The following is a 22,593-nucleotide window of genomic DNA, read 5'->3' as shown; positions in this document are numbered from 1 at the left end:
CCAGGACAGCAGAGAATCGAGAGCCTGATTTTGGATCAGAAAGAGGTAATACCCAGGAAAGGTGATATATCAGAGGTCTGGTAGAAAAAATTTAGGAAGTCACAGATCAGGAAGGATTTGTTAATGGAAATGTATTTAATGAGCATGAATCAATGGTGGATGAGGACAAGATGTTTGATGTAGTCTATATACAATCAGTGCCCATTTTATTAGGTACAGGAGTGAAACCTGGTGCGGTCTTCTGCTGTAGCCCATTCACTTCATGGTTTGATGTGTTGTGTGTTCAGATATGCTCTTCTACTCACCCACTCTAACAAGTGGTTATTTGAGTGAGTGTTGCCTTCCTGTCAGCTTGAACCAGTCTGGACATTCTCCTCCAACCTCTCTCACTGACAAGACGTTTTGAGCCACAGAAGTGTCATTCACTTAACATTTTTTGTTTTTCGTACCATTCCCTATTAACTCTTGAGAGTGTTGTGCATGAAAATCCTAGGAGATCAGCAGTTTTTGACATACTTAAGCCACCTCGCCTGTCACCAACAATCACTCCACAGTCAAGGTCACTTAGATCACATTTCTTCCCCTTTCTGATGTTTGGTCTAAATAACAACTGAACCTCTTGACCACTCTTCAGGTTTTTATGAATTGAGTTGCTGCCACATGATTGGCTGATTAGACATTTGCATTAATGAGGTATACAGGCAACCTAATAAAGTGGCCACTGAGCATATATGTTTGCACATTTTTTGACAAGGACTTGCAGTGAAAACCCATGGGATTGAAAGTGGAGTGGCAAATTTAATCCAAAATTGGATCAGATGCAGAACAGAGAGGGCACTTATTGACAGGTATTTCTGTGATTGGAAAGTTGTTCTATTGGGGCAGATACTTGGTCCCTTGCACTTATAATACAAAATCATATACATTTCAATACAGAGGGTCTGATAAAGATGTTTATGGATGATTCAAAAATAGGCTGCAGGGCTATAGGAAGGCTTTAGATTGCAAAAGGACATTGAAGGCCCAGTGAGTTGGGCAAAAACGCGTCAGATGAATTAGAGAAGTGCAAGGTGATGCATGGGGGTGGGGGGAGGTGGTGAGTTAAAACAAGACACAGTGTGGATAGGCAAAAGGACCCCACAGGATTTATCCTCTAATCCATAAAACAGAGGTGCTGAAAAAGGTACCCGGAATGCTTTACTCTGATATATAATAGCAGGCTGGCTACCCTAGAACAGGGGTATACAACACTGGTTAGTGTGAGCACTGTACACCGGGTACAGGAAAGATGTGATTGACAGGAGTTGATGCAATGGAGATTTACGATCAAGTTGCTCAAAGCTGGAAAATGTTTCGCCATGAGGCTGGATATGATGGGATTGCTTCCTTGAGAACAATGGAAGCTAGGAGGAGATATGTAAAATTATGAGGTGCCCATAAGAGTAAATAGTAAGGACCCTTTTCCCTCGTCAGAGGGGTAAAAAAAAAAGCATATGTTTAGTCACTGCTGGAAGCCAAGGTATTGTATGTTTTTCGATCCAGAGGGTGGAAAGAATCTGACACTCGCTGATGGAAAGTATGGTAGAGACAGAAACCCTTGTGGTATTTTCGAAATGTAATTGAAATGGGTATGACCAAGCGCCAGAAGGTACAGTTGCGGTCTGGGTAGCTATTTTTTGGCTGGCACAGACACGACAGGCTGAATAGCCTTCTACTGCATGGTGAACTGTACAGTACTGAGCTGTAGAAACACTGCACTGGAGATCCAAAACACTGAGATCATTTGCATGGTGGATATCTTGAACCATTTGCCACAGGAAGTGGTTGAAACGGGTACACAATAATGATGTTTAAAAGACAGTATGCGGATAGGAAAGGTTGAGAGGGATACAGCCCAAATGGGACTGACTTGGCTAGTATGGATGAGATAGGCCGAATGGCCCGTTTCCGTGCTCTATAATCCTATGAGCTGTAGAAATCTAGAACTAGGCACCAACTGTGTAGTACAGATATACAGTAATATGTAGTTTGCATAGAATCGAGATTTAGAACCACAGGCCAAATGCACAAAGTGAAGAACCAGACTAACGTGGAACAGATCCAGAATCCTGCACTGAATGAAGTGTTTGGGGATTTAAAACTGTACACCAGTGTACATGTGGACATTTAGTCATTTGACTGCACTGCAGAGATTTAGAAATGTACAAGTGCAGAGAATAGAGTTTTATACCCACTCATAAACTGCCCAGAATACAGATTTATACTTTGCATTGACTGCATCGTACAAACCCAGAGGTACATGCATTGCAAGATTCCAAAAGCTTGCCAATCATTTCTTGTCTCCTGTTTCTCTTCTGTGGGAGACTCCACAATAGCTCATCCCCAATGTTGTGTTTTTAAAAAAATGTTGAATTCGAGTGTCATAACGAAATGAGATCCATTCTCATGCATTACATTGGCTCATATCTCCCCACCCGCACCCCCCACTCCTCATTCTCATACCCCACCCTACCCCACACCCCAGCTCCAAAACCAATGGTCAATATTGTTTTCAAAGATTTAGTTCCTTTTGGAAACTCACTCTTTCTTGCTCCATGCTTCTTTTTCTACATAATTGGTTCTTTTTCTCATCCAAAATATAAATTAGTTTCTTTAGGATGTTGCTAAGGTGAAACTTTAGTACAGGCTGCGCCCATCATATGGTAACCATGTCTGTTTAGGGTGGATGTTTGTAGGGGGCAGAGAGACAGAATGTCCTGCTAATGCGGACAATCGCCTCCAAACCAAATCAGATTGACAAGAAAACGCCCGCACCCAGATCATCGGATGGCAGTGTTAACATTTTTTTTTTGCACCATGTATTTTGTAGAAAGGCCTGAAGTGTCCAAAAAAGAACAAGCTCCACGGGAGCTACAGCTTCAAATCCGTTTCAGGATTTTTCTCCTGCGACATGTTGTCCATTTCGAACACATCCTCTTCTCCTTCCTCGTCTGAGAGCAGCTCAGACCGCTCCATACCTCCCTCTTCGGTGTCAACTTTCAGGTAGCCGTTTGGCCCCATGGCCTCATCGCCGTTCTCGTTCAGGGGGAAGGAAGCCTCGTCGCCTGCATTAGCCTCGATGTAGGCGCACTCGGAGTAGTCCGAGCGACTGCTCTGTCTGTCCAGCAGCTTTCGCCGGAGGTACAGGACAGGGATGGGCAGGGAGGCAACAATAATCAGGGTGATCATCATAGCTAATGCCCAGCCTGGGTACTCCACCAATACTTCCCCTGCCTGAAAACACAAAAGGTTAAAAAGGTTGGTGGTACTGTGTACCGTGCTGAAGGCTGTCGTAAGTTAAGATGTTTGACTGATAAGGACGCAGGGCTGGGCTGCAAAGTGGCGGGTGGTGCTTAAACCGGAACAGAGTCAAGTGATACACTGTTGGAAGGTTGAACTTGGAGGCAGAGTACAAGGTCAATGGCAGCATTATGAGCAAGTGTGGAGGATCTTGGGGTCCACATCCACAGATGCCTCAAAGTTGCCATGCAAGTTGATCGGGTGATTAGGAAGGCATATGGTGTGTTGGTCTTCATTAGACGGAGGACTGGGTTCAACAGCAGCAAGGAAATGATAGTCCACACTTGGGATATTGTGGACCAACCAGGGCATCTTCAAGAGGGAAAGCCTCTGAAAGGCAGTGTCTGTTATTAAGGATCCTTATCACCCAGGACATCATTGCTACCATCAGCGAGGAGGTACAGGAGCCTGAATGCACAGACTCAATGATTCAGGAACAGCTTTTTCCCCTCTGCCATCAGATTTCGAATGGAGATTGAACCCACAAACATTATTTCAATACTCCTTTTTTTGCATGTCTTATTTAACTTTTTACTAGCATACCAAAACTATGAGGGTAAATGCAAGCAGGCTTTTTCCACTGACTTTGGGGTGGGGCTACACCCAGAGGTTGTGAGTTAAGGGTGAAAGGCGAGAAGTTTAAGGAGAAACTTCTTCACTCAGAGGGTTGTGAGAGTGTGGAACGAGCTGCCAGCACAAGTGGTGCATGCGAGCTCAATTTCAACGTTTAAGAGAAGTTTGGACAGGTACCTGGATGGTAGGGGTACGGAAGCTATGGTTCCGGTGCTGGTTGATGGGAGTAGGCAGTTCAAATGGTTTTGGCAGGGACTAGATGGGCCGAAGGGCATGTTTTTGTGCTGTGCTTCTCTATGACTAATACATATATGTTTACAGTAATTCAGAGTTTTATTATGTATTGCATAATAAATTTAACAATATATGCCAGTGATATTAAACCTGATTCTAATTGTGTTCAGTTCTGGTCATCATTACAGAAAGGATGTTGAAGCATTAGAGAGGGTGCAAACGAGGTTTACCAGGATGCTGCAGTAAGGTTGAACGAGGTGGAGATTTTTCCTTGAAGCGGAGGAGGATGACAGGTGACCTGATAGAGGCGCATAAAATGATAAGAGGCATAAATAGAGTGGACTGTCAGCACTTTCGTTCCTCAGGGCTAATTTTAAGGGGATTGGAGGAACGTATAGGGGGGACGTCAGAGGTGGTGTTTCTATTTTACACGGCGTTGGTAAGTGAGTGGAACACACTGTTGGCCGGTGGTGGCAGAGGCATTAGGGACGCTTGATAGGCACATAGATGAAAGCAAAATGGAACTATGTGGGAGGGAAGGGTTAGATTAATCTTGGAGTACAGGTCAGCACAATGTCTTGCTGTCCTGTTCTATGTTCTAAAAAAAAATTACAGATATTTAGAATTAGAAATGAAGCAATAATGCTCAGGAGGTCAGGCATCAACTGTGGAGATAGAAACTGTCAACATTGCAGGCTAGTGACCTTTACACCGCAGATGAATAACTATCAAGTTGATGAAAGGTCAAATTTATATCTGAAGCTGGGCTGAATGCAGCCCCAACCAGCACCGGGACATTTCAGTCCTGAAGGAGGGTCTCGCCCCGAGTGGTTGACTATTTGTTCATTTCCATAGATGCTGCCTGGCCTGCTGAGTTGCTGAGTTTTGTGTGTGTGTTGCTTGGATTTCCAGAACCTGCAGACTTTCTCGTGACTGGGATATTTCTAATGTCCACAACTAGAGTGGAGAGGGCAAAGACCCCCCGACTAGTGTCATGGTCAGACATGCTGAGGTCCTCTGTATCACGTTGCAGTAAGGCGTAGAGGGTGTTCACCTACATCTCTGTGGGATGAGCTGATAGGTGAGTGTTAGAGGGACACTGTTGTAATTCGCCGTGAATTTCCTAAATATCCTGGCTGCTTTCACTGATTTTCTTCAATAATATAGGGATATTTTTAGAACATAGTGCCGTATAGAACAGGAGTCTATTATATAACATGGTGTCTGTCTGTGTCAACCATGATGCCAATTTAAACTGCACATCCGCCTGTGCATAGTCTACGTCCTTCTGTTCCCTGCCAATGCCTTTTAATCATCTCTACCGTGTCTGCTTCCACCCCTGCCCCTGGCAGCATATTCCTCCCCAACCACTCACCTGGCTTCACCTGTCCACAGCCAGCTTGGACTCCTTCCCCTCCACCCCCCACCTTCTTCCCCCTTCCTTTCTAGTCTTTCTCAACCTGAAACATCCTCAGTTTATTCCTCTCCATAGATGCTGCCTGACCTGCTGAGTTCACCCAACATTTTGTGTTACTCTGGATTTTCAGCATCTCTTGTGTTTATGCGTTTCAGGTATCTACCACTCTGTGTGGGGGAAAAAAACTTACCACATAAACCTTTTTCAACTTTCCTCCTCTTACTTTAATGTCCTCTAGTTTTTGACTTTAACACCCTCAAGGAAAATAAAACACAATATGCCCATCTACGCCTCTCATAATTTTATATCATTCTTCTATCAGAACTCCAGAGAAAACAATCCAACTTCTTATAATATCCTGGCGAATCTCTTCTGCACTATTTTCAAAGCCTCCACATCCTTCCTGTAATAAACTATCCAGAACAGCACACAATACTCCAAATGTTGCCCGATTAGACTTTCATACAGCTGCCATACGACTGTTTTTTATAGCTTAATATCTCAAATGATGAAGGAAAGTTTGCCTCACGTCTTCTTCACTACCCTACTTTCAGGGAGCTATGGACTTGCACCATGACAATCTTTAACCTTTTCATTGCCACTTTGTGCCTGGGGGTTTTTGTTTGGTGGCGGGAGTGAAGTTTGTGCATCTTAGAGAAAGATGGAGAACAGCAGCTCCCAAGCTGGGGTCCACGGACCCCTTGCATAAAAAGGTTGGGAACCCCTGAAACAAAGAAAGATTCAGCACAGAAATAAGCCATTGGGCCCACTGAGTCCATGCCGACCATTCACACAAGAGAACTGCAATCCGGAGCAAGACACTCTATTGGAGGAACCATCCTGATGTTCAGCCTGAAACATTAATTTCTCCCCGCACCTCCACCCCAACAGATGCTGCTTGTCTTGCTAAGTTCCTCCAGTGGATTCACAAGAGATTCTGCGGATGCTGGAAATCTTGAGCAAAACACACACACAAAATGGCGGAGAAACTTAGCAAGTCGGGCAGCACCCTATGGAGGGAAATGAACAGAACAAGGTTTGGGCCAAGACCCTTCCTCAGGAGTCCTTCCCACCTAATAAAGTAGTAACAGAGTGTCCTTACCTTGATTTCATTCCACGCTCGGTACGTTGGGTGCTTGATGCACATATGGATTAGGCTGGCAAGGAGCAGAGCCACCATAACAATAGGGCAGATAAATTTCCACAAGTACTTGTACAGGAAGAATGGCCGGTCACCAATCATTTCCCGGATATCATCGATAAACCTACAATGACAGTAACTCCAGTTACAGTTGATCCATATTTCCCCACAAGTGGTGTATTTGGCCCAGTACATCACAGGTAAAGCCTTCCCAACCACTGCGCACATCTACATCAAACGTTGTCATAGGAAAGCAGCATCCATCATCAGAGATCCTCACCACCCAGGTCATGCTCTTTTCTTGTTGCTGCCATCAGGTAGAAGGTACAAGAGCCTCAGGACTCAACCTACACCACCGGGGAAAGCGGGGGAGAGGGGAGGAAAGGGGGGAGAGGGTGAGGAGAGGGTAGAGAGGGGGAGGCCGGGGGGATGGGGTGGAAAGGAGGGAGAGGGCAAGGAGAGGGTAGAGAGGGGGAGGAAGGGGGGATGGGGGAGGAAAGGGGGAGAGGGTGAGGAGAGGGTAGAGAGGGGGAGGAAGGGGGGATGGGGAGGAAAGGGGGAGAGGGTGAGGAGAGGGTAGAGAGGGGGAGGAAGGGGGGATGGGGAGGAAAGGGGAAGAGGGTAGAGAGGGGGAGGAGAGGGTAGAGGGGGAGGAAGGGGGGATGGGGAGGAAAGGGGAGAGGGTAGGGAGGGGGAGGAAAGGGGATAGAGGGGAGGAAAGGGGGGTAGAGGGGAGGAGAGGGGAAAGGGGGTAGGGGGTGGAAAGGGGAGAGGGAGGAAAGGGGAGAGGGGAGGAAAGGTGGGTAGAGGGGGAGGAAAGGTGGGTAGAAGGGAGGAGAGGGGAAAGGGGGTAGAGGGGAGGAAAGGGGAGAGGGGAGGAAAGGGGGGAGAGGGGAGGAAAGGGGGAGGGGGGAGGAAAGGGGGGAGGGGGGAGGAAAGGGGGAGGGGGGAGGAAAGGGGGGAGGGGGGAGGAAAGGGGGGAGGGGGAAGAAAGGGGGGAGAGGGGAGGAAAGGGGGGGAGAGGGGAGGAAAGGGGGAGAGGGGAGGAAAGGGGGGGGAGAGGGGAGGAAAGGGGAGGAGAGGGGTGGAGTCTCACTGGAATAACATCCAACAATCTATAAAAACTTCCACTAATGCTGGATTTATGGAGTTTTACTGATAACAGAAAACATGGATGTGGACAGAGAGAGGGATGTTGGGAAAAGAACAGAGAGTTGTAAACCAGAGCTTACTTGTCAGCTCCATAGATCCAGGCAACTGCCATCAGCTCAAACAGTACGACGATAATCAGAGGCAATGTTGCAGAGTAGTCATCAAACATGGTGACAAAGTAATTCCCCGACCGCTGTGTAAAGAGTAGTCCAGTGATAAACCCCAGGATACAACAGAACACTGGAATAAAAAGAAAAGCAAGGAATGAGGCAGTGAGGGACGCCGGGAGGAGGTGGGACAGGAGGTTTGTACTGGTCCCTGGGAAGCGGCGAGGTGGGGATGCAGGATCCTAGGTGAGGTAGAATGGCAGAGGTGGGCTGGACCCAGAGAAGCGGTGAGGCCGAAGGGCAAGTCCCAGGGTGGGGGGTTGGGGGGCAACAGACCCCAGAGAGAGGAGAGATAGGGGGTGTTGGGGGTCGACTGGCTCCTGGGAGGTGGCGAAGCAAGAGTGCGTGTCCTGGGAAGAGGTGAGACGGGTCCTGTCAGACCTGGGGTACAGGTGAGATGCTGGCGGTGGGGGGGGTGATTGTGGGTGGTGACAAGATCCCGGGAAGAGGCTTTGATTTTATAAATCAAAGTATTGAGTATAAGAGCTGGAATGTTATGATGAGGTTGTATAAGGCATTGGTGAGGCTGAATTTGGAGTATTGTGTTCAGTTTTGGTCACCAAGTTACAGGAAGGATATTAATAAGGTTGAAAGAGTGCAGAGAAGGTTTGCAAGGATGTAACCAGGACTTGAGAAACTGAGTTACAGAGAAAGGTTGAATAGGTTAAGACTTTATTCCCTGAAGCGTAGAAGAATGAGGGGAGATTTGATAGAGGTATATAAAATTATGATAGGTATAGATAGAGTGAATGCAAGCAGGCTTTTTCCACTGAGGCAAGGGGAGAAAAAAACCAGAGGACATGGGTTAAGGGTGAAGGGGGAAAAGATTAAAGGGAATATTGCAGGGGCTTCTCCACACACAGAGTGGTGGGAGTGTGGAATGAGCTGCCAGACAAGGTGGTAAATACGGGTTCTTTTTTTAACATTTAAGAATAAATTGGACAGATCGTGGATGGGAGGTGTATGGAGGGATATGGTCCGTGTGCAGGTCAGTGGGACCAGGTAGAACATGGTTCGGCACAGCCTAGAAGGGCCAAAAGGCCTGTTTCTGTACTGTAGTTTTTTTATGGTTTCTATCAAGGGGATAGCAGAATGAACTATCTGAAGAACTACAGAACGTGGTGGATTTGGGGCACCTAATCGTCTCCTCCTACCTTACAGCCAAGTGCAAAAGCAGGACAGAAGGAAACCTCTGTTTGTGGTTTACCACAGGTAGATGTTAAATTAGTTTCCATTTGTAGAGGGTGCAGGGTGCAGTGTCAATGCGCCCACAGATGTTACGATGGGCTTGGATCAAGATGCAACAGTGGGTTTAGTGACTATCCAGTCACAGGGCGCTGGCCAGCTTTGACTGCACTATGCTTTACCTGTGAAGAGTGACTTCCTCCGGGACAGCAAGGGGAAGTTGTCAAGGAGTGGGGTGAGAATTCCCTGCATGTTTCCGAACATTGTGCTCAGTCCCAAGTTCAGCAGCATCAGGAAGAACAGGAGAGACCAAAATGGCGATGCAGGAAAATGCGTGATGGCTTCGGTGAAAGCAATGAAGGCAAGTCCTGTACCCTCAGCGCCCTGGTGAATAGAGAGAAGCAATTCTTCGCTCAGAGCAGAACAGGCAAAAATCAAGATTCAAGATTGTTCTCCTTTACCCTCGTGTGTAATGAACAAAGTGATTGTTACTCCAGATGCAAATAAAAAATACAATAAACTGAAAGAACACAATAAAATACAAAAAAACACAATAAATGTAAAAGCAATCTTATAAAACACAATATGTAACTAACTGAATGTAGCTGCACATACATAAGATTAGTATATAAAGCATTTCATCGTACATATATAAGGTGACACTAAGTGCAGGAACATCTCTATACAAGGTGACTCCGATAGGAAATGATAAAGTGACATAGTTACTTTTAGCAAGAGGATCTCTCCTACAGAACTGTGCAAATATCTTGGGCATAGATATATATTGCTAGAGTGCCTAAAACTTGTGCACAGTACTGTAGTAATTTTATGTGTTGCACTTTAATGCTGCCACAAAAAATAAGATGATAAATTTCATGACATATGTGAGTGATGATAAACCTGATTCTGATTCGGGTCTCCATTGTGGACTGAGAGTGGGAAGGGGGCAGGGAGAGGGGAATCATGGCTGGGAAAGGGGGAGGGAGCAGGAAGCACCAGAGAGACATTCTGTAATGATCAATAAGCCAATTGTTTGGAACCAAATGATCTTGCCTGGTGTCTCAGGTCTGTAGCTTTGCCACCCCCCACCCTAGCCCTGGCACTTCTTCTCTGCCACCTCCCCCCACATCCCTCCTGCGGCGCTCCACCCTCGCCATTCCCAACATCCTATGCTCCCGCTAGACTTATAAACTCGCTCCCCGCTGACAAATACAGTACTGTGCAAAAGTCTTCGGTACCCTAGCTATATAAATGTGTCAAAGACTTGTGCACAGTACTGTAGGTCGCAGCAGGGCATATGAAAACACAGTAGGTCAATGACTGTGTCAGTGTGGGCATGAGGTGTGGAGTGGAAGTCTAAAGTGACAGTACATGGGGGTTGAAGGGTGCTGAGGGGCTGTGGAGAAAAGTGCCTGATGTGTATGTATGTGGGTGGGGTGGATGAATGGATGGAAGTATATATCAACCTGACTGCTTTTGAGTCTAGGCACCTAAAACAGTAGTCTATCACAACTCAGTTCTTCTTATTCCTGTCCATTGGTGACTCACCTTCCAGACTAATTCCCACTTTCTAATCTTAGTCAAGTTGGCTGACTTACCTTCTGCATTTCTTGTCTGAGGTCACACTGCTCCACACCATAACGGACCAGCTCCGGTTCCCAAGAGTTAAACCATTTGCTGTATTGCTCGTGCGATACCGTTGAGAAGTTTAAAGACTCGGGGATCAAACTTCTGTTCAAAAGGCCACTGTTAATCAGATCTGTCACCAGAACGGTGTTCCTGAAACACAGCACAATCAACTGATGAACAACTCCACCATGAAGCCAGCTCATGAATCACATCAGCCAGCCTGACACAGGTTCAAGTCAAGGGGGGAAGGATTTAGTCTGTGGTCCTCACTAGTGTTTGCCTCTCCTGGAAGTGGTTCATTACCTACAACCGAACAGGAATTACACTTCTAATCCCATTAACACCCCCACACACAATTCACTTTTAAACCAGATAACCTACTTACCCAAACCTCTCAAGAGGAACTCAGCAGGCCAGGCAGCATCTACAGAAAAGAGTAAACAGTCCACATCTCGGCCTGAAATAGCGACTGTTTTACTCTTTTCCATAGATGCCGCCCGTTCTGCTGAGTTCCTCCAGCATTTTGTGGGGGGCGGGGGGGGGGGAGGGTGTTGCCATTTTATATGCCAACTCTCATGCCTTGTACCTTTGTAAGCATTTCTGAGTGAGGACGTTTGCTCGGAAGCCCAGCACAGCGAAGACAACCAGCGTGGCAAAGACGGATGTGAAAAAGTTGATGAAGGAGACGAGATAGGCATCAAAATGGCAATTATTGGTGTGGGGATTGTAGCTGGAATAAGCAATGACACTGCCAAAGCCCAGACCCAGGGCGAAGAAGACTTGCGTTGCAGCCTGGCGCCACACTTGTGTGTCCACCAAAATTTCAATCTGCAAAAGATGCAAATAATCTGAAGTCAGGAGACCAAACCGATTTAGAAATGTCCAGCAACTCTACAAGTGAAGATTGAAGTACAGAATCGGCTAATCTTTAATGTTTAAATTAAATTTATTAGACTGTCATTTAAATTTATTAGTGAGATACAGGCTCCTTGGGTTCATACGTGGAAGTTGTGGCAAGGTGAGGGCTAAGACAAAGTTCTAGCAAGGATAGCTTACAGATAGTGTGCAGTCAGCCAGGCAAGAAAGGGCTTTGAAATAGAGCCATTAGGATTACTGAGACAAGATAAGGATGTAATCCAAGGATTCTAGGGTGACACTTAATATTGGTCAGTTACTTTACTAGTTCTGAAGTATTATTGGCCTTTAATGTGTAAATTCTATTGGCTATTAACACCTGTAATACCATAGTGTGATTGGGGATTGATCATGCAAATCAGGAATTTGAACGTACACAGTTACGAGTTGGTCAGTATTATTTATTTTCTAGTTATTTATTATTATTGTTGTTTCTTTCGTATTTGTAGTTTGTCTTCACTTGCACAATGGCCCTCAGTCTTTGTGTGTTTTCTTTGATTCTATTGTAATTTTGTTCTACTGCAATACTCTCTGGGTAGTATATGGTGACATATACAGTGGGTACTCTGATAATAAATTTAGTTTGAACTTTGAACTGTATTCAACTAGTTGATTCTGTATAAAAACGGCATTTCTTTGTTCAAACTTCAAAACAGCGTGCTGACAGGGGCCATGCTGTTCTCCTTGTGCACAACTAACTAAAGTGTGGTTGAGGGACAAGTGTGAGGCCAGTTAATTGGCAATAACACATAGTCCATCAACCACTCACCTACCCTCAGTCCAATTTATTCTGCTGAACTTTCCACTGGCCCTCCTGATTTGACCCTTAACCGCACACTTACAATGGCCAATTAACCTACCAACCTGCATGACTTTGGGATGGTGGAGTAAATCGGAACGCCCTGAGGAAATCATGTAGTCCAGGGAGAATGTGTAAGGGAGCACAGCAGTACACTCTGCCACCTCTAACCAAAACTCCATCCAGCCAGAGCAGTTTGACAACTGATGTGAAATGGCCACCTATGCAACAAGAAATTGAGTGCAGTCTCCCACTCTTCAGAAATGGAATTATCCTAACAAGAGACAGAGCAAATCTCTTCTATAATGCCCCATTATTGAAAGGTCTATATAGAGTGGACGGGGGAAGATGTTCCCAATAGTGGGAGAGTCTAGGACCAGAGGGCACAGTCTCAGAACAGAAGGATGCCCCTTTAGGACAGACATGAGGAGGAATTTCTTTAGCATGAGGGTGGTAAGTCAGTGGAATTCATTGCCACAGACGGCTGTGGAGGCCAAATCATTGGATATACAGTGGATTCCGGTTAATAGGGGCACATTGGGACCAGCACATTTTCACCCAATTAAATACTATTCCAATTAGCCAAAGTTTCATGGAAATAGTTATAAACACATAAAAAAGCCAAACTACCATTTAACTGAGTAACAAATTAGGTTTTTAACGAAATGCAGAACAAATTAGAACACTATCAATACTACTACAGTAGTATAAAACTGTATTAGTTTCTATTTATTATTGACAGGGGAATTTACCCAGTGGACCTGTAAGATGATTGTCGATACCTTCAAATTCAAAGTAAAATTTATAATTATCGAGTACATACATGCCATCACCTACAACCGAGATTCTTTTACCGCGAGCATACTTAGCAAATCTATAGAACAGTAACTGTAAACAGGATCAATGAATAAATTGTACAAATACAAATATAAATAAATAGCAATAAATGAGAGAATGAAATAACAAGATAAAGAGTCCTTAAAGTGAGACCATCGGTTGTGGGAACACCAGAAATAGAATGAGTGTAGTTATCCCCTTTTGTTCAAGAGCCTGACGGTTGAGGGGTAGTAACTGTTCCTGAACCTGGTGGTGCGAGTCCTGAGGCTCTTGTACCTTCTGCCTGATGTGCAGTGAGAAAAGAGCATGGCCTGGGTGGTGCATCTTTGATGATGGATGCTGCTTTTCCACAGCACCGTTTTATGTAGATGTGCTCAATGGTTGGGGGGAGTGGGGGGGGGGCTTTACTTGTGATGTACTGGGCCGAACCCACTACCCTTTGTAGGATTTTCTGCTCAAAGGCAGAGGTGTTTCCATACCAGGCCATAATACAGCCAGTCAGCACACTTTCCACCACACATCTATTGAGGTTTGCCAAAGTTTCTGATGACATGCCAAATCTCCATGGATTCTTGAGGAAGTAGAGGAACTGTTGGCCTTTCTTTGAAAAAATATTTATATGATGGGTCCAGAACAGGTCCTCTGACATAGTGACATCCAGGAATTTAAAGTTACTGACCCTCTCCACCCGATCCTCTGATGAGTACTGGCTCATGGACCTCTGTTTTCCCTCTCCTGAAGTCTACAATCAGTTCCCTGGTCTTGCTGACATTGAGTAAGAGGTTGTTGTATTGACATCACTCAGCCAAATTTTTAATCTCCGTCCTGTCTGCTGATTCACCACCACCTTTGATACGGCCCACAACAGTGGTGTCGTCAGCAAACCTGTATATGGTGTTGGAGCTGTACTTAGCCACACAGTCATAGGTGTAAAGTGAGTAGAGCAGGGGCTAAGCACACATCCTGTGCCGATGGAGATTGTAGAGATGATGTTTTTGCCAATCCAAACCGACTGGGGTCTGCAACTGAGGAAATCCAGGATCCAATTGCACAAAGGGGCAATGAGGCCCAGATCTTGGAGTTTACTGATTAGTTTTCAGGGGATGATGGTACTAAATACTGAGCTGTAACTGATAAAGAGCATCCTGATGTATGCATCTTTGTTGTCCAGATGTTCCGGGGTTGTGTGAAGAGCCAATGAGATGGCATCTGCTCTAGACCTGTTGCTTTGGTAGGCAAATTGGAGCAGATCCAAGTCGCCACTCAGACAGGAGCTGATATGCTTCAACGCCAGCCTCTCAAAACACTTCATCACTGTGGATGTAAGTGCCACTGGGTGATAGTCATTGAGGCAGATTACCATGCTCTTCTTGGGGATCAGTATGATTGAAGCCTGCTTGAAGCTGGTGGATACCATACACTGCTGGAGTGAGAGTTGAAGATATCCGTGAACACACCAGCCAGTTGATCAGCACAGGTCTTCAGTACTTGGCCAGGTACTCTATCTGGACTGGATGCTTTCCCTGGATTCGCTCTCTTGAAGGCACATCATCTTCAAATACTGAGACCAAAGGATCACAGGGAGACATGGAGTGTGCAATTGTTCCTCCTTGTCCTGGTGGTCAAAGCGAGCATAGAAGGCATTGAGCTCATCTGGAAGCGAAGCTCTGCTGTCCCCTATATCACAAGGTTTAACTTTGTAGGAGGTTATGGCATTCAAACCCCACCACAGCTGTCTAGCATCCCTTGTTGATTCCAGTCTAATTTGAATCTCCACCGCCCTTGTGATGGCTTTCTGGAGATCATACCTGTACCTCTTGTAGTTCATAGCTTGTTAATGTAGTGAAATAGTTTCATTTTCACTCCCAGCCATTTCTGAGATTACCAAGCCTGAATGTTGGAAACCGCAGTGAGCAAAACAGTTCTGAATTGTCTTACTGCTTATTACTCGCCAACTATCAGCGACAAAAATCATTGCTTTTTGAATACAGGCTCACACAATTGACACTACTTCAAAATGGTTCGCTCTAAGCACAGTGGAATGTCTAATGCCCACACAAGTGCACACGTCTGATGCTAGTTAGAGACTGTTCAGCTAAAGTCTACTATCCCAATTAGTGCCCTAAATAAAGGGAATCACAATTATTTTCTTGCAACACACATCAAAGTTGCTGGTGAACGCAGCAGGCCAGACAGCATCTCTAGGAAGAGGTACAGTCGACGTTTCAGGCCGAGACCCTTCGTCAGGACTCCTGATGAAGAATCTCGGCCTGAAACGTCGACTGTACCTCTTCCTAGAGATGCTGCCTGGCCTGCTGCGTTCACCAGCAACTTTGATGTGTGTTGCTTGAATTTCCAGCATCTGCAGAACTCCTGTTGTTTACGGTTATTTTCTTGATTAGTGTTTTTTTTTAAGAGTTGCCCTAAATAAGCAGCTGGCTTGATCAATAGATGTCCCAACTAACCGGAATCCACTATATTTAGAGTACAGGTTGATAGGTTCTTGATTAGTATGGGTGTCAAAGGTTATGGGGAGAAACAAGGAGAACGGGGTTGACAGGGAGAATAAATTAGCTGTGCAGAGCAGACTCGATGTGCCGAATAGCCTAATTCTGTTCGCATGTCCTGGTCTTACACAGTGCTAGGGTCGGTACAGACACAGAGTATTGCTGTTTCTTGGTCACAAAAACCTGGCTGAGAACACTGCAACCCATCTTCACTTCCTGACGTTCCTGGAATGAGTCTGAGACACTTCCTACATCAGTTGCACTATCTTATTCGAAGCAATTTCCCATCGATAAAACCACAGCACAGAGCCAGAACCATTAGTATACCAACCAGCGATTAAATCTCACTCAGCCAAGAGACAAAGAACATCTGATAGCAGGTCTAATGGACTGATTAACTCTCTCCCACAGGGATAGGTTAAATAGGTCAGGTTAGGTTTTTGGCACATCAGCCCTCATAATTCAGGGCACTGAGTACAGGAGTTGGGCTGTTATGTTAAAATTGCAAAACAGGAGTTCCTAACCCTTTTTTATGCCATGGACCCTTGCCATTAACTGAGGGGTCCGTGGACCCCAGGTTGAGAAGTTCTGCTATAGAAGATGTAGGTGAGGTCAAATTTAGAGTATAGTGCGCAGGAAAGGTATCAGAGAATGCAGAGAAAAATTACATTGGCGTTGCTGGGACCTGAGTTCCAGGGATAGATTGCATAGCTTAGGATTTTATTCTCTGAAGCGCAGGAAAATAAAGGGAGATCTTATACAGGGTGAATCCATACAGTCCTTTCAGGTTGGAGGATACTAGAACTAGAGGACATAGGTTTAGGATGAAAGGTAAAATATTTAATGGGAATCTGAAGGGGAAGCTTCTTTAGGGGGTGGTGCAAGTGTGGAATGAGTCGCCGGCATAAGTGGTGGATGCAGGTTCGATTGTAACACTTAAGTTTGGAACAGAGGAGCATGGAAGGCAATGGTCCAGGTGCAGGGAGATGGGAGAAGGCAGAAAACCAGGCCAGCCAGACTAAATGGGCCAAAGGGCCTGTTTCTTTGCTGTAGTGGTCTGTGGTGACACACAAGATGTGGAAATATATCTGTAACTCTGAAGTCTTCATGAATTTATAACTTTTGGAAAATGATGCCAGTGGGTAGGAATGAAATGTTCGTTGTGACTCCTACTCCACTTCCCACAGAGTGACACTTGTTGATAACAGGCACATTTGAGAAAGTGTAAGACCCCCCTCCACCTCCCTCGGTCACCTGCCCCACCTCATCCACCTGGGAATCAAAGTAGAATGGATCTAGGAGAAGGAAGGAATGAGACAGTTCATCACTGAGCAGAATGTGCCTCCAACCCTCAGCCGACCATCTCAGTCAGTACGACCACCTGAAGCCCATTTCCTGGTCCAAGTTGTAGCCCCTCCCTCTTACACTCCCACAAACACTTCCCCCTACCTTAGGAGTGAACATGTAGCGAATTCCATCCGCGGACCCTTCCAGTAGGAGGCCTCGAATGAGGAAGCAGAAAAGCACGAGGTAAGGGAAGAGGGAACTGAAGTACATGACCTGTGGGGTGAATGGCAAAGACGTTAACAACTCTCTGCTCACCAGAATAACGCACATTTAGCCACCCAGTACAAGTGAGTGTGTGCAAAAATATTCCCGCTTAGAAGCATGGTAGGAATAAAAGAGGCCACTGAACCCCTCATACTAACACAGACCTCTAGTGCCCTTGGTTCCAACCACTCTCACTGCTCATTCCCAACTCCTTGACCTAATCATACTGCACCTGATTGTTTTCAATAAATATTACCCCCCCACCCCCCGCTGACACTGCCTGTCTCTACCCAACTCCACAGCTCCTCTTCCAGTGTCATTTGTTGTTGTTGTTCAGTCGTTAAGTTGAGTCCGACTCTTCGTGACTTCATGGACCAGAGGGTCCACAGGGTTTTCATGGCACGATATGGAAGTAGATTGCCAGGCTTTTCTTCTGCGCAGGCACTGCTGCTGCTCAGGTTGGGACCCGGCTGGGTTTGAACTCAGGACCTTCTGCCTTGAAGTCCAGTGCTGAAACCACTACACCACCAGCCGGCCCTCCAGTGTCATTACCAGGGCTTAATTATTCGTTGGGTTTCTCTTCTTGCCCAATTTTGACCAGCTTCTACCCTGCCCAACACAGTCTCATTCATTTGACGCACACCCTTCCTCTCAGCTGCACTCTTACGCAGGTCACTGAATTGTAAATCCTCACCCTTCCTTCCAAGGTTTGCCTGCAGCCACTCCCTGCAACTTTTTCTTGACTCTTGGCTTTCCTCATACAGGCCATAAGACACGTGAGCAGAATTAGGCATTTGACACATGGAGTCTGGTCCGCCATTCCATCACGGCTGATTTATTATCCCTTTCAACCTCATTCAGCTACCTTCTCCCCATAAACTTTGATGCCCCTACTAATCAAGAACCAATCAACCTCTGCTTTAAATATACCCATAGACTTTGGCCTCCATAGCTGTCTGTGGCAATGAATTCCATGAATTCACCATCTGTATAAGCCAACCTCCCCCAGAGCAGCAGAGAGATGGACTTGCCCAGGCTACCTGTCGAAACAACTGCCAATGAACTCTCATCCCTTCTCTCTTTAGTGAGAACTTTAGCTTTCAGAACCTTCTGAAACTTTCGCGCTCTGCTCTGCAAAAATCCTATGGGATGCTTTCTTCATCATTCCCATTTTTTTTTAAATCAATCCCATTTTCTCCAGGAGCTGATTTGCTCCTTTGGTGGAATTCCTGGAGCCCCTGGAGAGGGATTTTTTTGGGTGCCTCCTGCCTCAATTTATTCAAGAGATGACTGTTAAATCAACATAACTCCCTCAGACACCTGACTGGCAGGAGCTGCCATAGTTCCCTGTGGAAATGATGAAAATGGAATCATATGTTACCTTCCCTGAGGACTTTATTCCTTTGATCATGGCGAGGCAGACAATGACCCATGCTGCAAACAGGCAGCCTGTCATGGTGGGGTCCAGGCCTCCACTCTCATTGATGGAGCCGGTGATCTCTAAGGTTTCACGGTACCAGAAGTAAGTGGTGGGGGAGCTCTTACTGCACTCGGTCACTGCGGCAGAGAGTGGAAATAAACAATTAGGGCAAGTACCGGTGGTGTGAGGGAGCAGGTACTTGGTTGTGCGGGGGGGGGGGCGGGGGAGAGCGGTGTGGAAAAGACAACTTAAGTGTAGATACGTACCTACTCCTGTGTTGTTGGGGAGAGAGGGACACGATTCCCAGGGCAGTGGGTACTGGAAAGAGTGACCAAAGTAGAAGAGACTCCAGGCAATGATGACATTATAGTAGAGTGAGACAAAGGCACAGACCTGTGGAGGCAGAGGCAACAAGTAAAGCAGATGTCAGTCTTGGGGGTCTCACAGAGCAATCTCACTATCCACATCTGTACCCTTCCATCCCCACCCCATCATACTCCCTGGAACGTTGCAGTTACCCCTCCCACCCCAGTTACCTCATACCAACTGACCCTGTCTCCACTCTCTATTTCCTCAGGAAGCTGAAAGGTTCCCATTGACCTTTACCATTTTTATCAGTCCACCATAGAAAGTATTCTGTCTGGATCAGGGGTTTCCAACCTTTTTTATGCCATGAACCAACACCATCAAGCAAGGGGCCCGTGGACCCCAGATTGGGAATCCCTGGTCTAGATGTAGAGTGCACTTCGTACGGCAAAGGCTCTGCCCATGACTGCAGGAAACTGCAAAAATGTTTCAGACACAGCTCAACAAATGATGGAAACCAGCCTCCCCTCTATGGACTCTGTCAACACTTCTTGTTGCCTCAGTAAAGCAGCCGGCACAATCAAAGAATCCAACCACCCAGGATATTCTCCCATCAGGCAGAAGACACAAAAGCCTGAAAGCATGTACCACCAGGCTCAAGGACATTTAGGTCTATTGAATGGTTCCCTAGGATAAGATGGACTCTTGACTTCACAATCTGTCTTGTTATAATCTTGTACATTGTTTACCTGCACTGTACTTTCTCCGTAACTGTTAAAGTTTATTGAAGACTGTTTTGCCTCAATGTGCTATGTGATGACTTGATCTGTATGAACTGTTTGTAAGACAAGCTTTTCACTGCATCTTAGTACATGTAATTCCAATTTCACTGACATGCACTGCGCCCTCTTCCTCTATATCTGGCCCTGCAGGCGTTCCTTCACCATCCTCCCCCCACCTTCTCACTCACCACACAACTGGCAAATCCAATGCCAGCCAGCTTTGGGTCAATGTGCTTCCAGACTCCAATGCTGCCCTGGCGGATGCTCTGCCCTGCTGCCAGTTCCAGGAAAAACAGCGGGATTCCCATCACCACAAGCAGAAGTAGATAGAGGAAAAGGAACGCTCCTGCAAGAATTACATTTTGTTGATTAGGTCTGTGTCCACAGGTTTCACTGACAAAGACAGCTTTGCACATACGTATCTTGCTGTCCTCTGAACACAGTTCAGAGTTCAAATTTCAACATAAGTTTATTTTCAAAGTACATATATATCACCATATACTACCCTGAGATTTGTTTTTTTGCGGGCAAAAACATAAATACAATAGAATCAAAGAAAATTATAGGCCAGTTGTCTGACCTCAGTGGTTGAGAAGACGTTGGAGTCAATTATTAAGGATGTGGTTTTGGTGCACTTCGAGGCACAAGTCGTAGTCAGCATGGTTTCCTTAAGGGAAAATCTTGTCTGACAGATCTGTTGGAATTCTTTGGAGTAATAACAAGCAAGATAAACAAAGGAGAATTTGTGGATGTTGTGTACTTGGATTTTCAGACAGCCTTTGACAAGGTGCCATACATGAGGCTGCTTAACAAGTTCAGAGCCCATAGTATTACAGGAAAGGTACAAGCATGAATAGAGCATTGGCTGATTGGCAGGAGACAAAAAGTGAGTATAAAGGGAGTCTTTTCTTGTTGGCTGACGGTGACTAGTGGTGTTTCACAGGGGTCTGTACTGGAACCCCTTCTTTTTACATTATATGTCAGTGATTTGGATGACAGAATTGATGACTTTGCATCAATCTGCAGACGATATGAAGATAGGTGGAGGGGCAGGTAATTTTGAGAAAGAAGAGATGCTACAGAAGGACTTGGACAGATTAGGAGAATAGGCAAAGAAGTGGCAGATAGAATGACATGTTGGGAGGTGTCATGCACCTTGGTAGAAGAAGCAAAAGTATGGACTATTTTCTAAATGGAGAGAAAATTCAAAAATATGGGGCACAAAGGGATTTGGAAGTCCTTGTGCAAGATTCCTTAAAGGTTAATTTGCAGGTCAAGAGGAAGGAAAATGTAATGTTAGAATTCATTTTGAGAGGATTATAACATGAAAGCAAGGATGTACAGTTAAGACTATAAAGCACTGGTGAGGCCTCACTTGGGAGTATTGTGAGCTGTTTTGAGCCCCTTATCTAAGAAAGAATGTGGTGACATTGGAGAGGGTTCAGAGGAGGTTCACGAAAATGACTCTGGCAATGAAAGGTTTGTCATATGAGGAATGTTTGATGGTTCTGGGCCTCTACTCACTGGAATTCAGAAGAATGAGAGGTGACCTCACTGAAACTTGTTGAAAGGCCTCGATAAGAGTGGATGTGGAGAGGATACTTCCAAAGGTGGGGGAGTCTAAAACCAGAGAACACAGCCTCAGAATAGAGGTGTGTCCTTTTAAAACGGAGATGAAGAGGAATTTCTTTAGCCAGAGAATGGTGAATCTGTGGAATTTGTGGCCACAGGTAACTGTGGAAGTCAAGTCATTGGGCATTCTTAAGGCAGAGGTTGATAGGTTCTTGATTAGTCAGGGCATGAAGGGATACGGGGAGAAGGCGGAGATTGGGGCTGAGAGGGAAAATGGATCAGCCATGATGAAATGGTGAGCAGATTCAATTGGCCACGTGGCCTAACTCTGTTCCTATATTTTATGGTTTTATGAAAACTACGCACAAAAACTGACAAACAACCAATGTATGAAGGAAGATAAACTGCCCAAATATTAAAAAAATCCAGAAATAGATAAATAGATTCAATGGGCACATTTAATGTCAGAGAAATGTATGCAATATACATCCTGAAATCTTTTTTCTTCGCAAACATCCACGAAAACAGAGGAGTGCCCCAAGGAATGAATGACAATTAAAACATTAGAACCCCAAAGACCCCCCCCCAGCTCCCTCCTGCCACGCACAAGCATAAGCAAGACAACGAACCCCCCGTCCCATCAGCAAAAAAAGCATCAGCACCCTCATCCGAGCACTCAAGCGTGCAGCAAAACATCAATAAAGACACAGGCTTGCAGTACCCCTAAGAATACTTGTTCACCTGCTAACTCAACATACCACAGGCTCTCTCTCTCCCTAATAAGGGAAAAAGAGGTATCCCCGTTTCACAGCAAGAGGGGAGATATAACAAACAATTTGCTGATTTAAGATGTTAAAAGTCTGTTGCGTTGCTTTTTCCGAGCTCTGTGCCCAGAAAGGCTCAGGTCTCTGGACACACAGCGGGCAGCTAACCCGCTACTCCCAATGTTACATATTCTCCCGCAATGCCTCAGCCAGGGCACCGGCCCTGAATCAGCCCGTCTCCAGAGCCACGAAAATCTAGCACCCTGAAGGCGTGCTAGTCTTCCAGGTCATGTCCTTGGGATA

The 22,593-nt window shown here is 45.7% G+C and overlaps 1 protein-coding gene across 8 annotated transcripts in view; it reads right to left on the bottom strand.

Annotated features, from left to right (window-relative positions):
* Positions 1–2,525: 2,525 nt before the first annotated feature.
* LOC134354045 (sodium-dependent neutral amino acid transporter B(0)AT2-like) overlaps positions 2,526–22,593 on the bottom strand; it is a 49,642-nt gene continuing 29,574 nt past the window's right edge. For all 8 annotated transcript variants that reach the window (XM_063062748.1, XM_063062750.1, XM_063062749.1 and 5 more), the window contains 10 exons: positions 20,143–20,300; positions 19,133–19,259; positions 18,828–19,003; positions 17,345–17,455; positions 11,424–11,665; positions 10,807–10,987; positions 9,391–9,592; positions 7,937–8,096; positions 6,666–6,828; positions 2,526–3,273 (listed from right to left, as the gene is read on the bottom strand). In XM_063062748.1, the coding sequence (XP_062918818.1) occupies positions 2,911–3,273; positions 6,666–6,828; positions 7,937–8,096; positions 9,391–9,592; positions 10,807–10,987; positions 11,424–11,665; positions 17,345–17,455; positions 18,828–19,003; positions 19,133–19,259; positions 20,143–20,300 (1,883 nt within the window). In that variant the 3' untranslated portion in view covers positions 2,526–2,910. The remainder of the gene's footprint in view (positions 3,274–6,665; positions 6,829–7,936; positions 8,097–9,390; positions 9,593–10,806; positions 10,988–11,423; positions 11,666–17,344; positions 17,456–18,827; positions 19,004–19,132; positions 19,260–20,142; positions 20,301–22,593) is intronic.

This window comes from Mobula hypostoma, chromosome 11, assembly GCF_963921235.1.
Source record: "Mobula hypostoma chromosome 11, sMobHyp1.1, whole genome shotgun sequence".
NCBI lineage: Eukaryota > Metazoa > Chordata > Chondrichthyes > Myliobatiformes > Myliobatidae > Mobula > Mobula hypostoma.
This window is presented reverse-complemented; position numbering and strand designations above follow the sequence as displayed.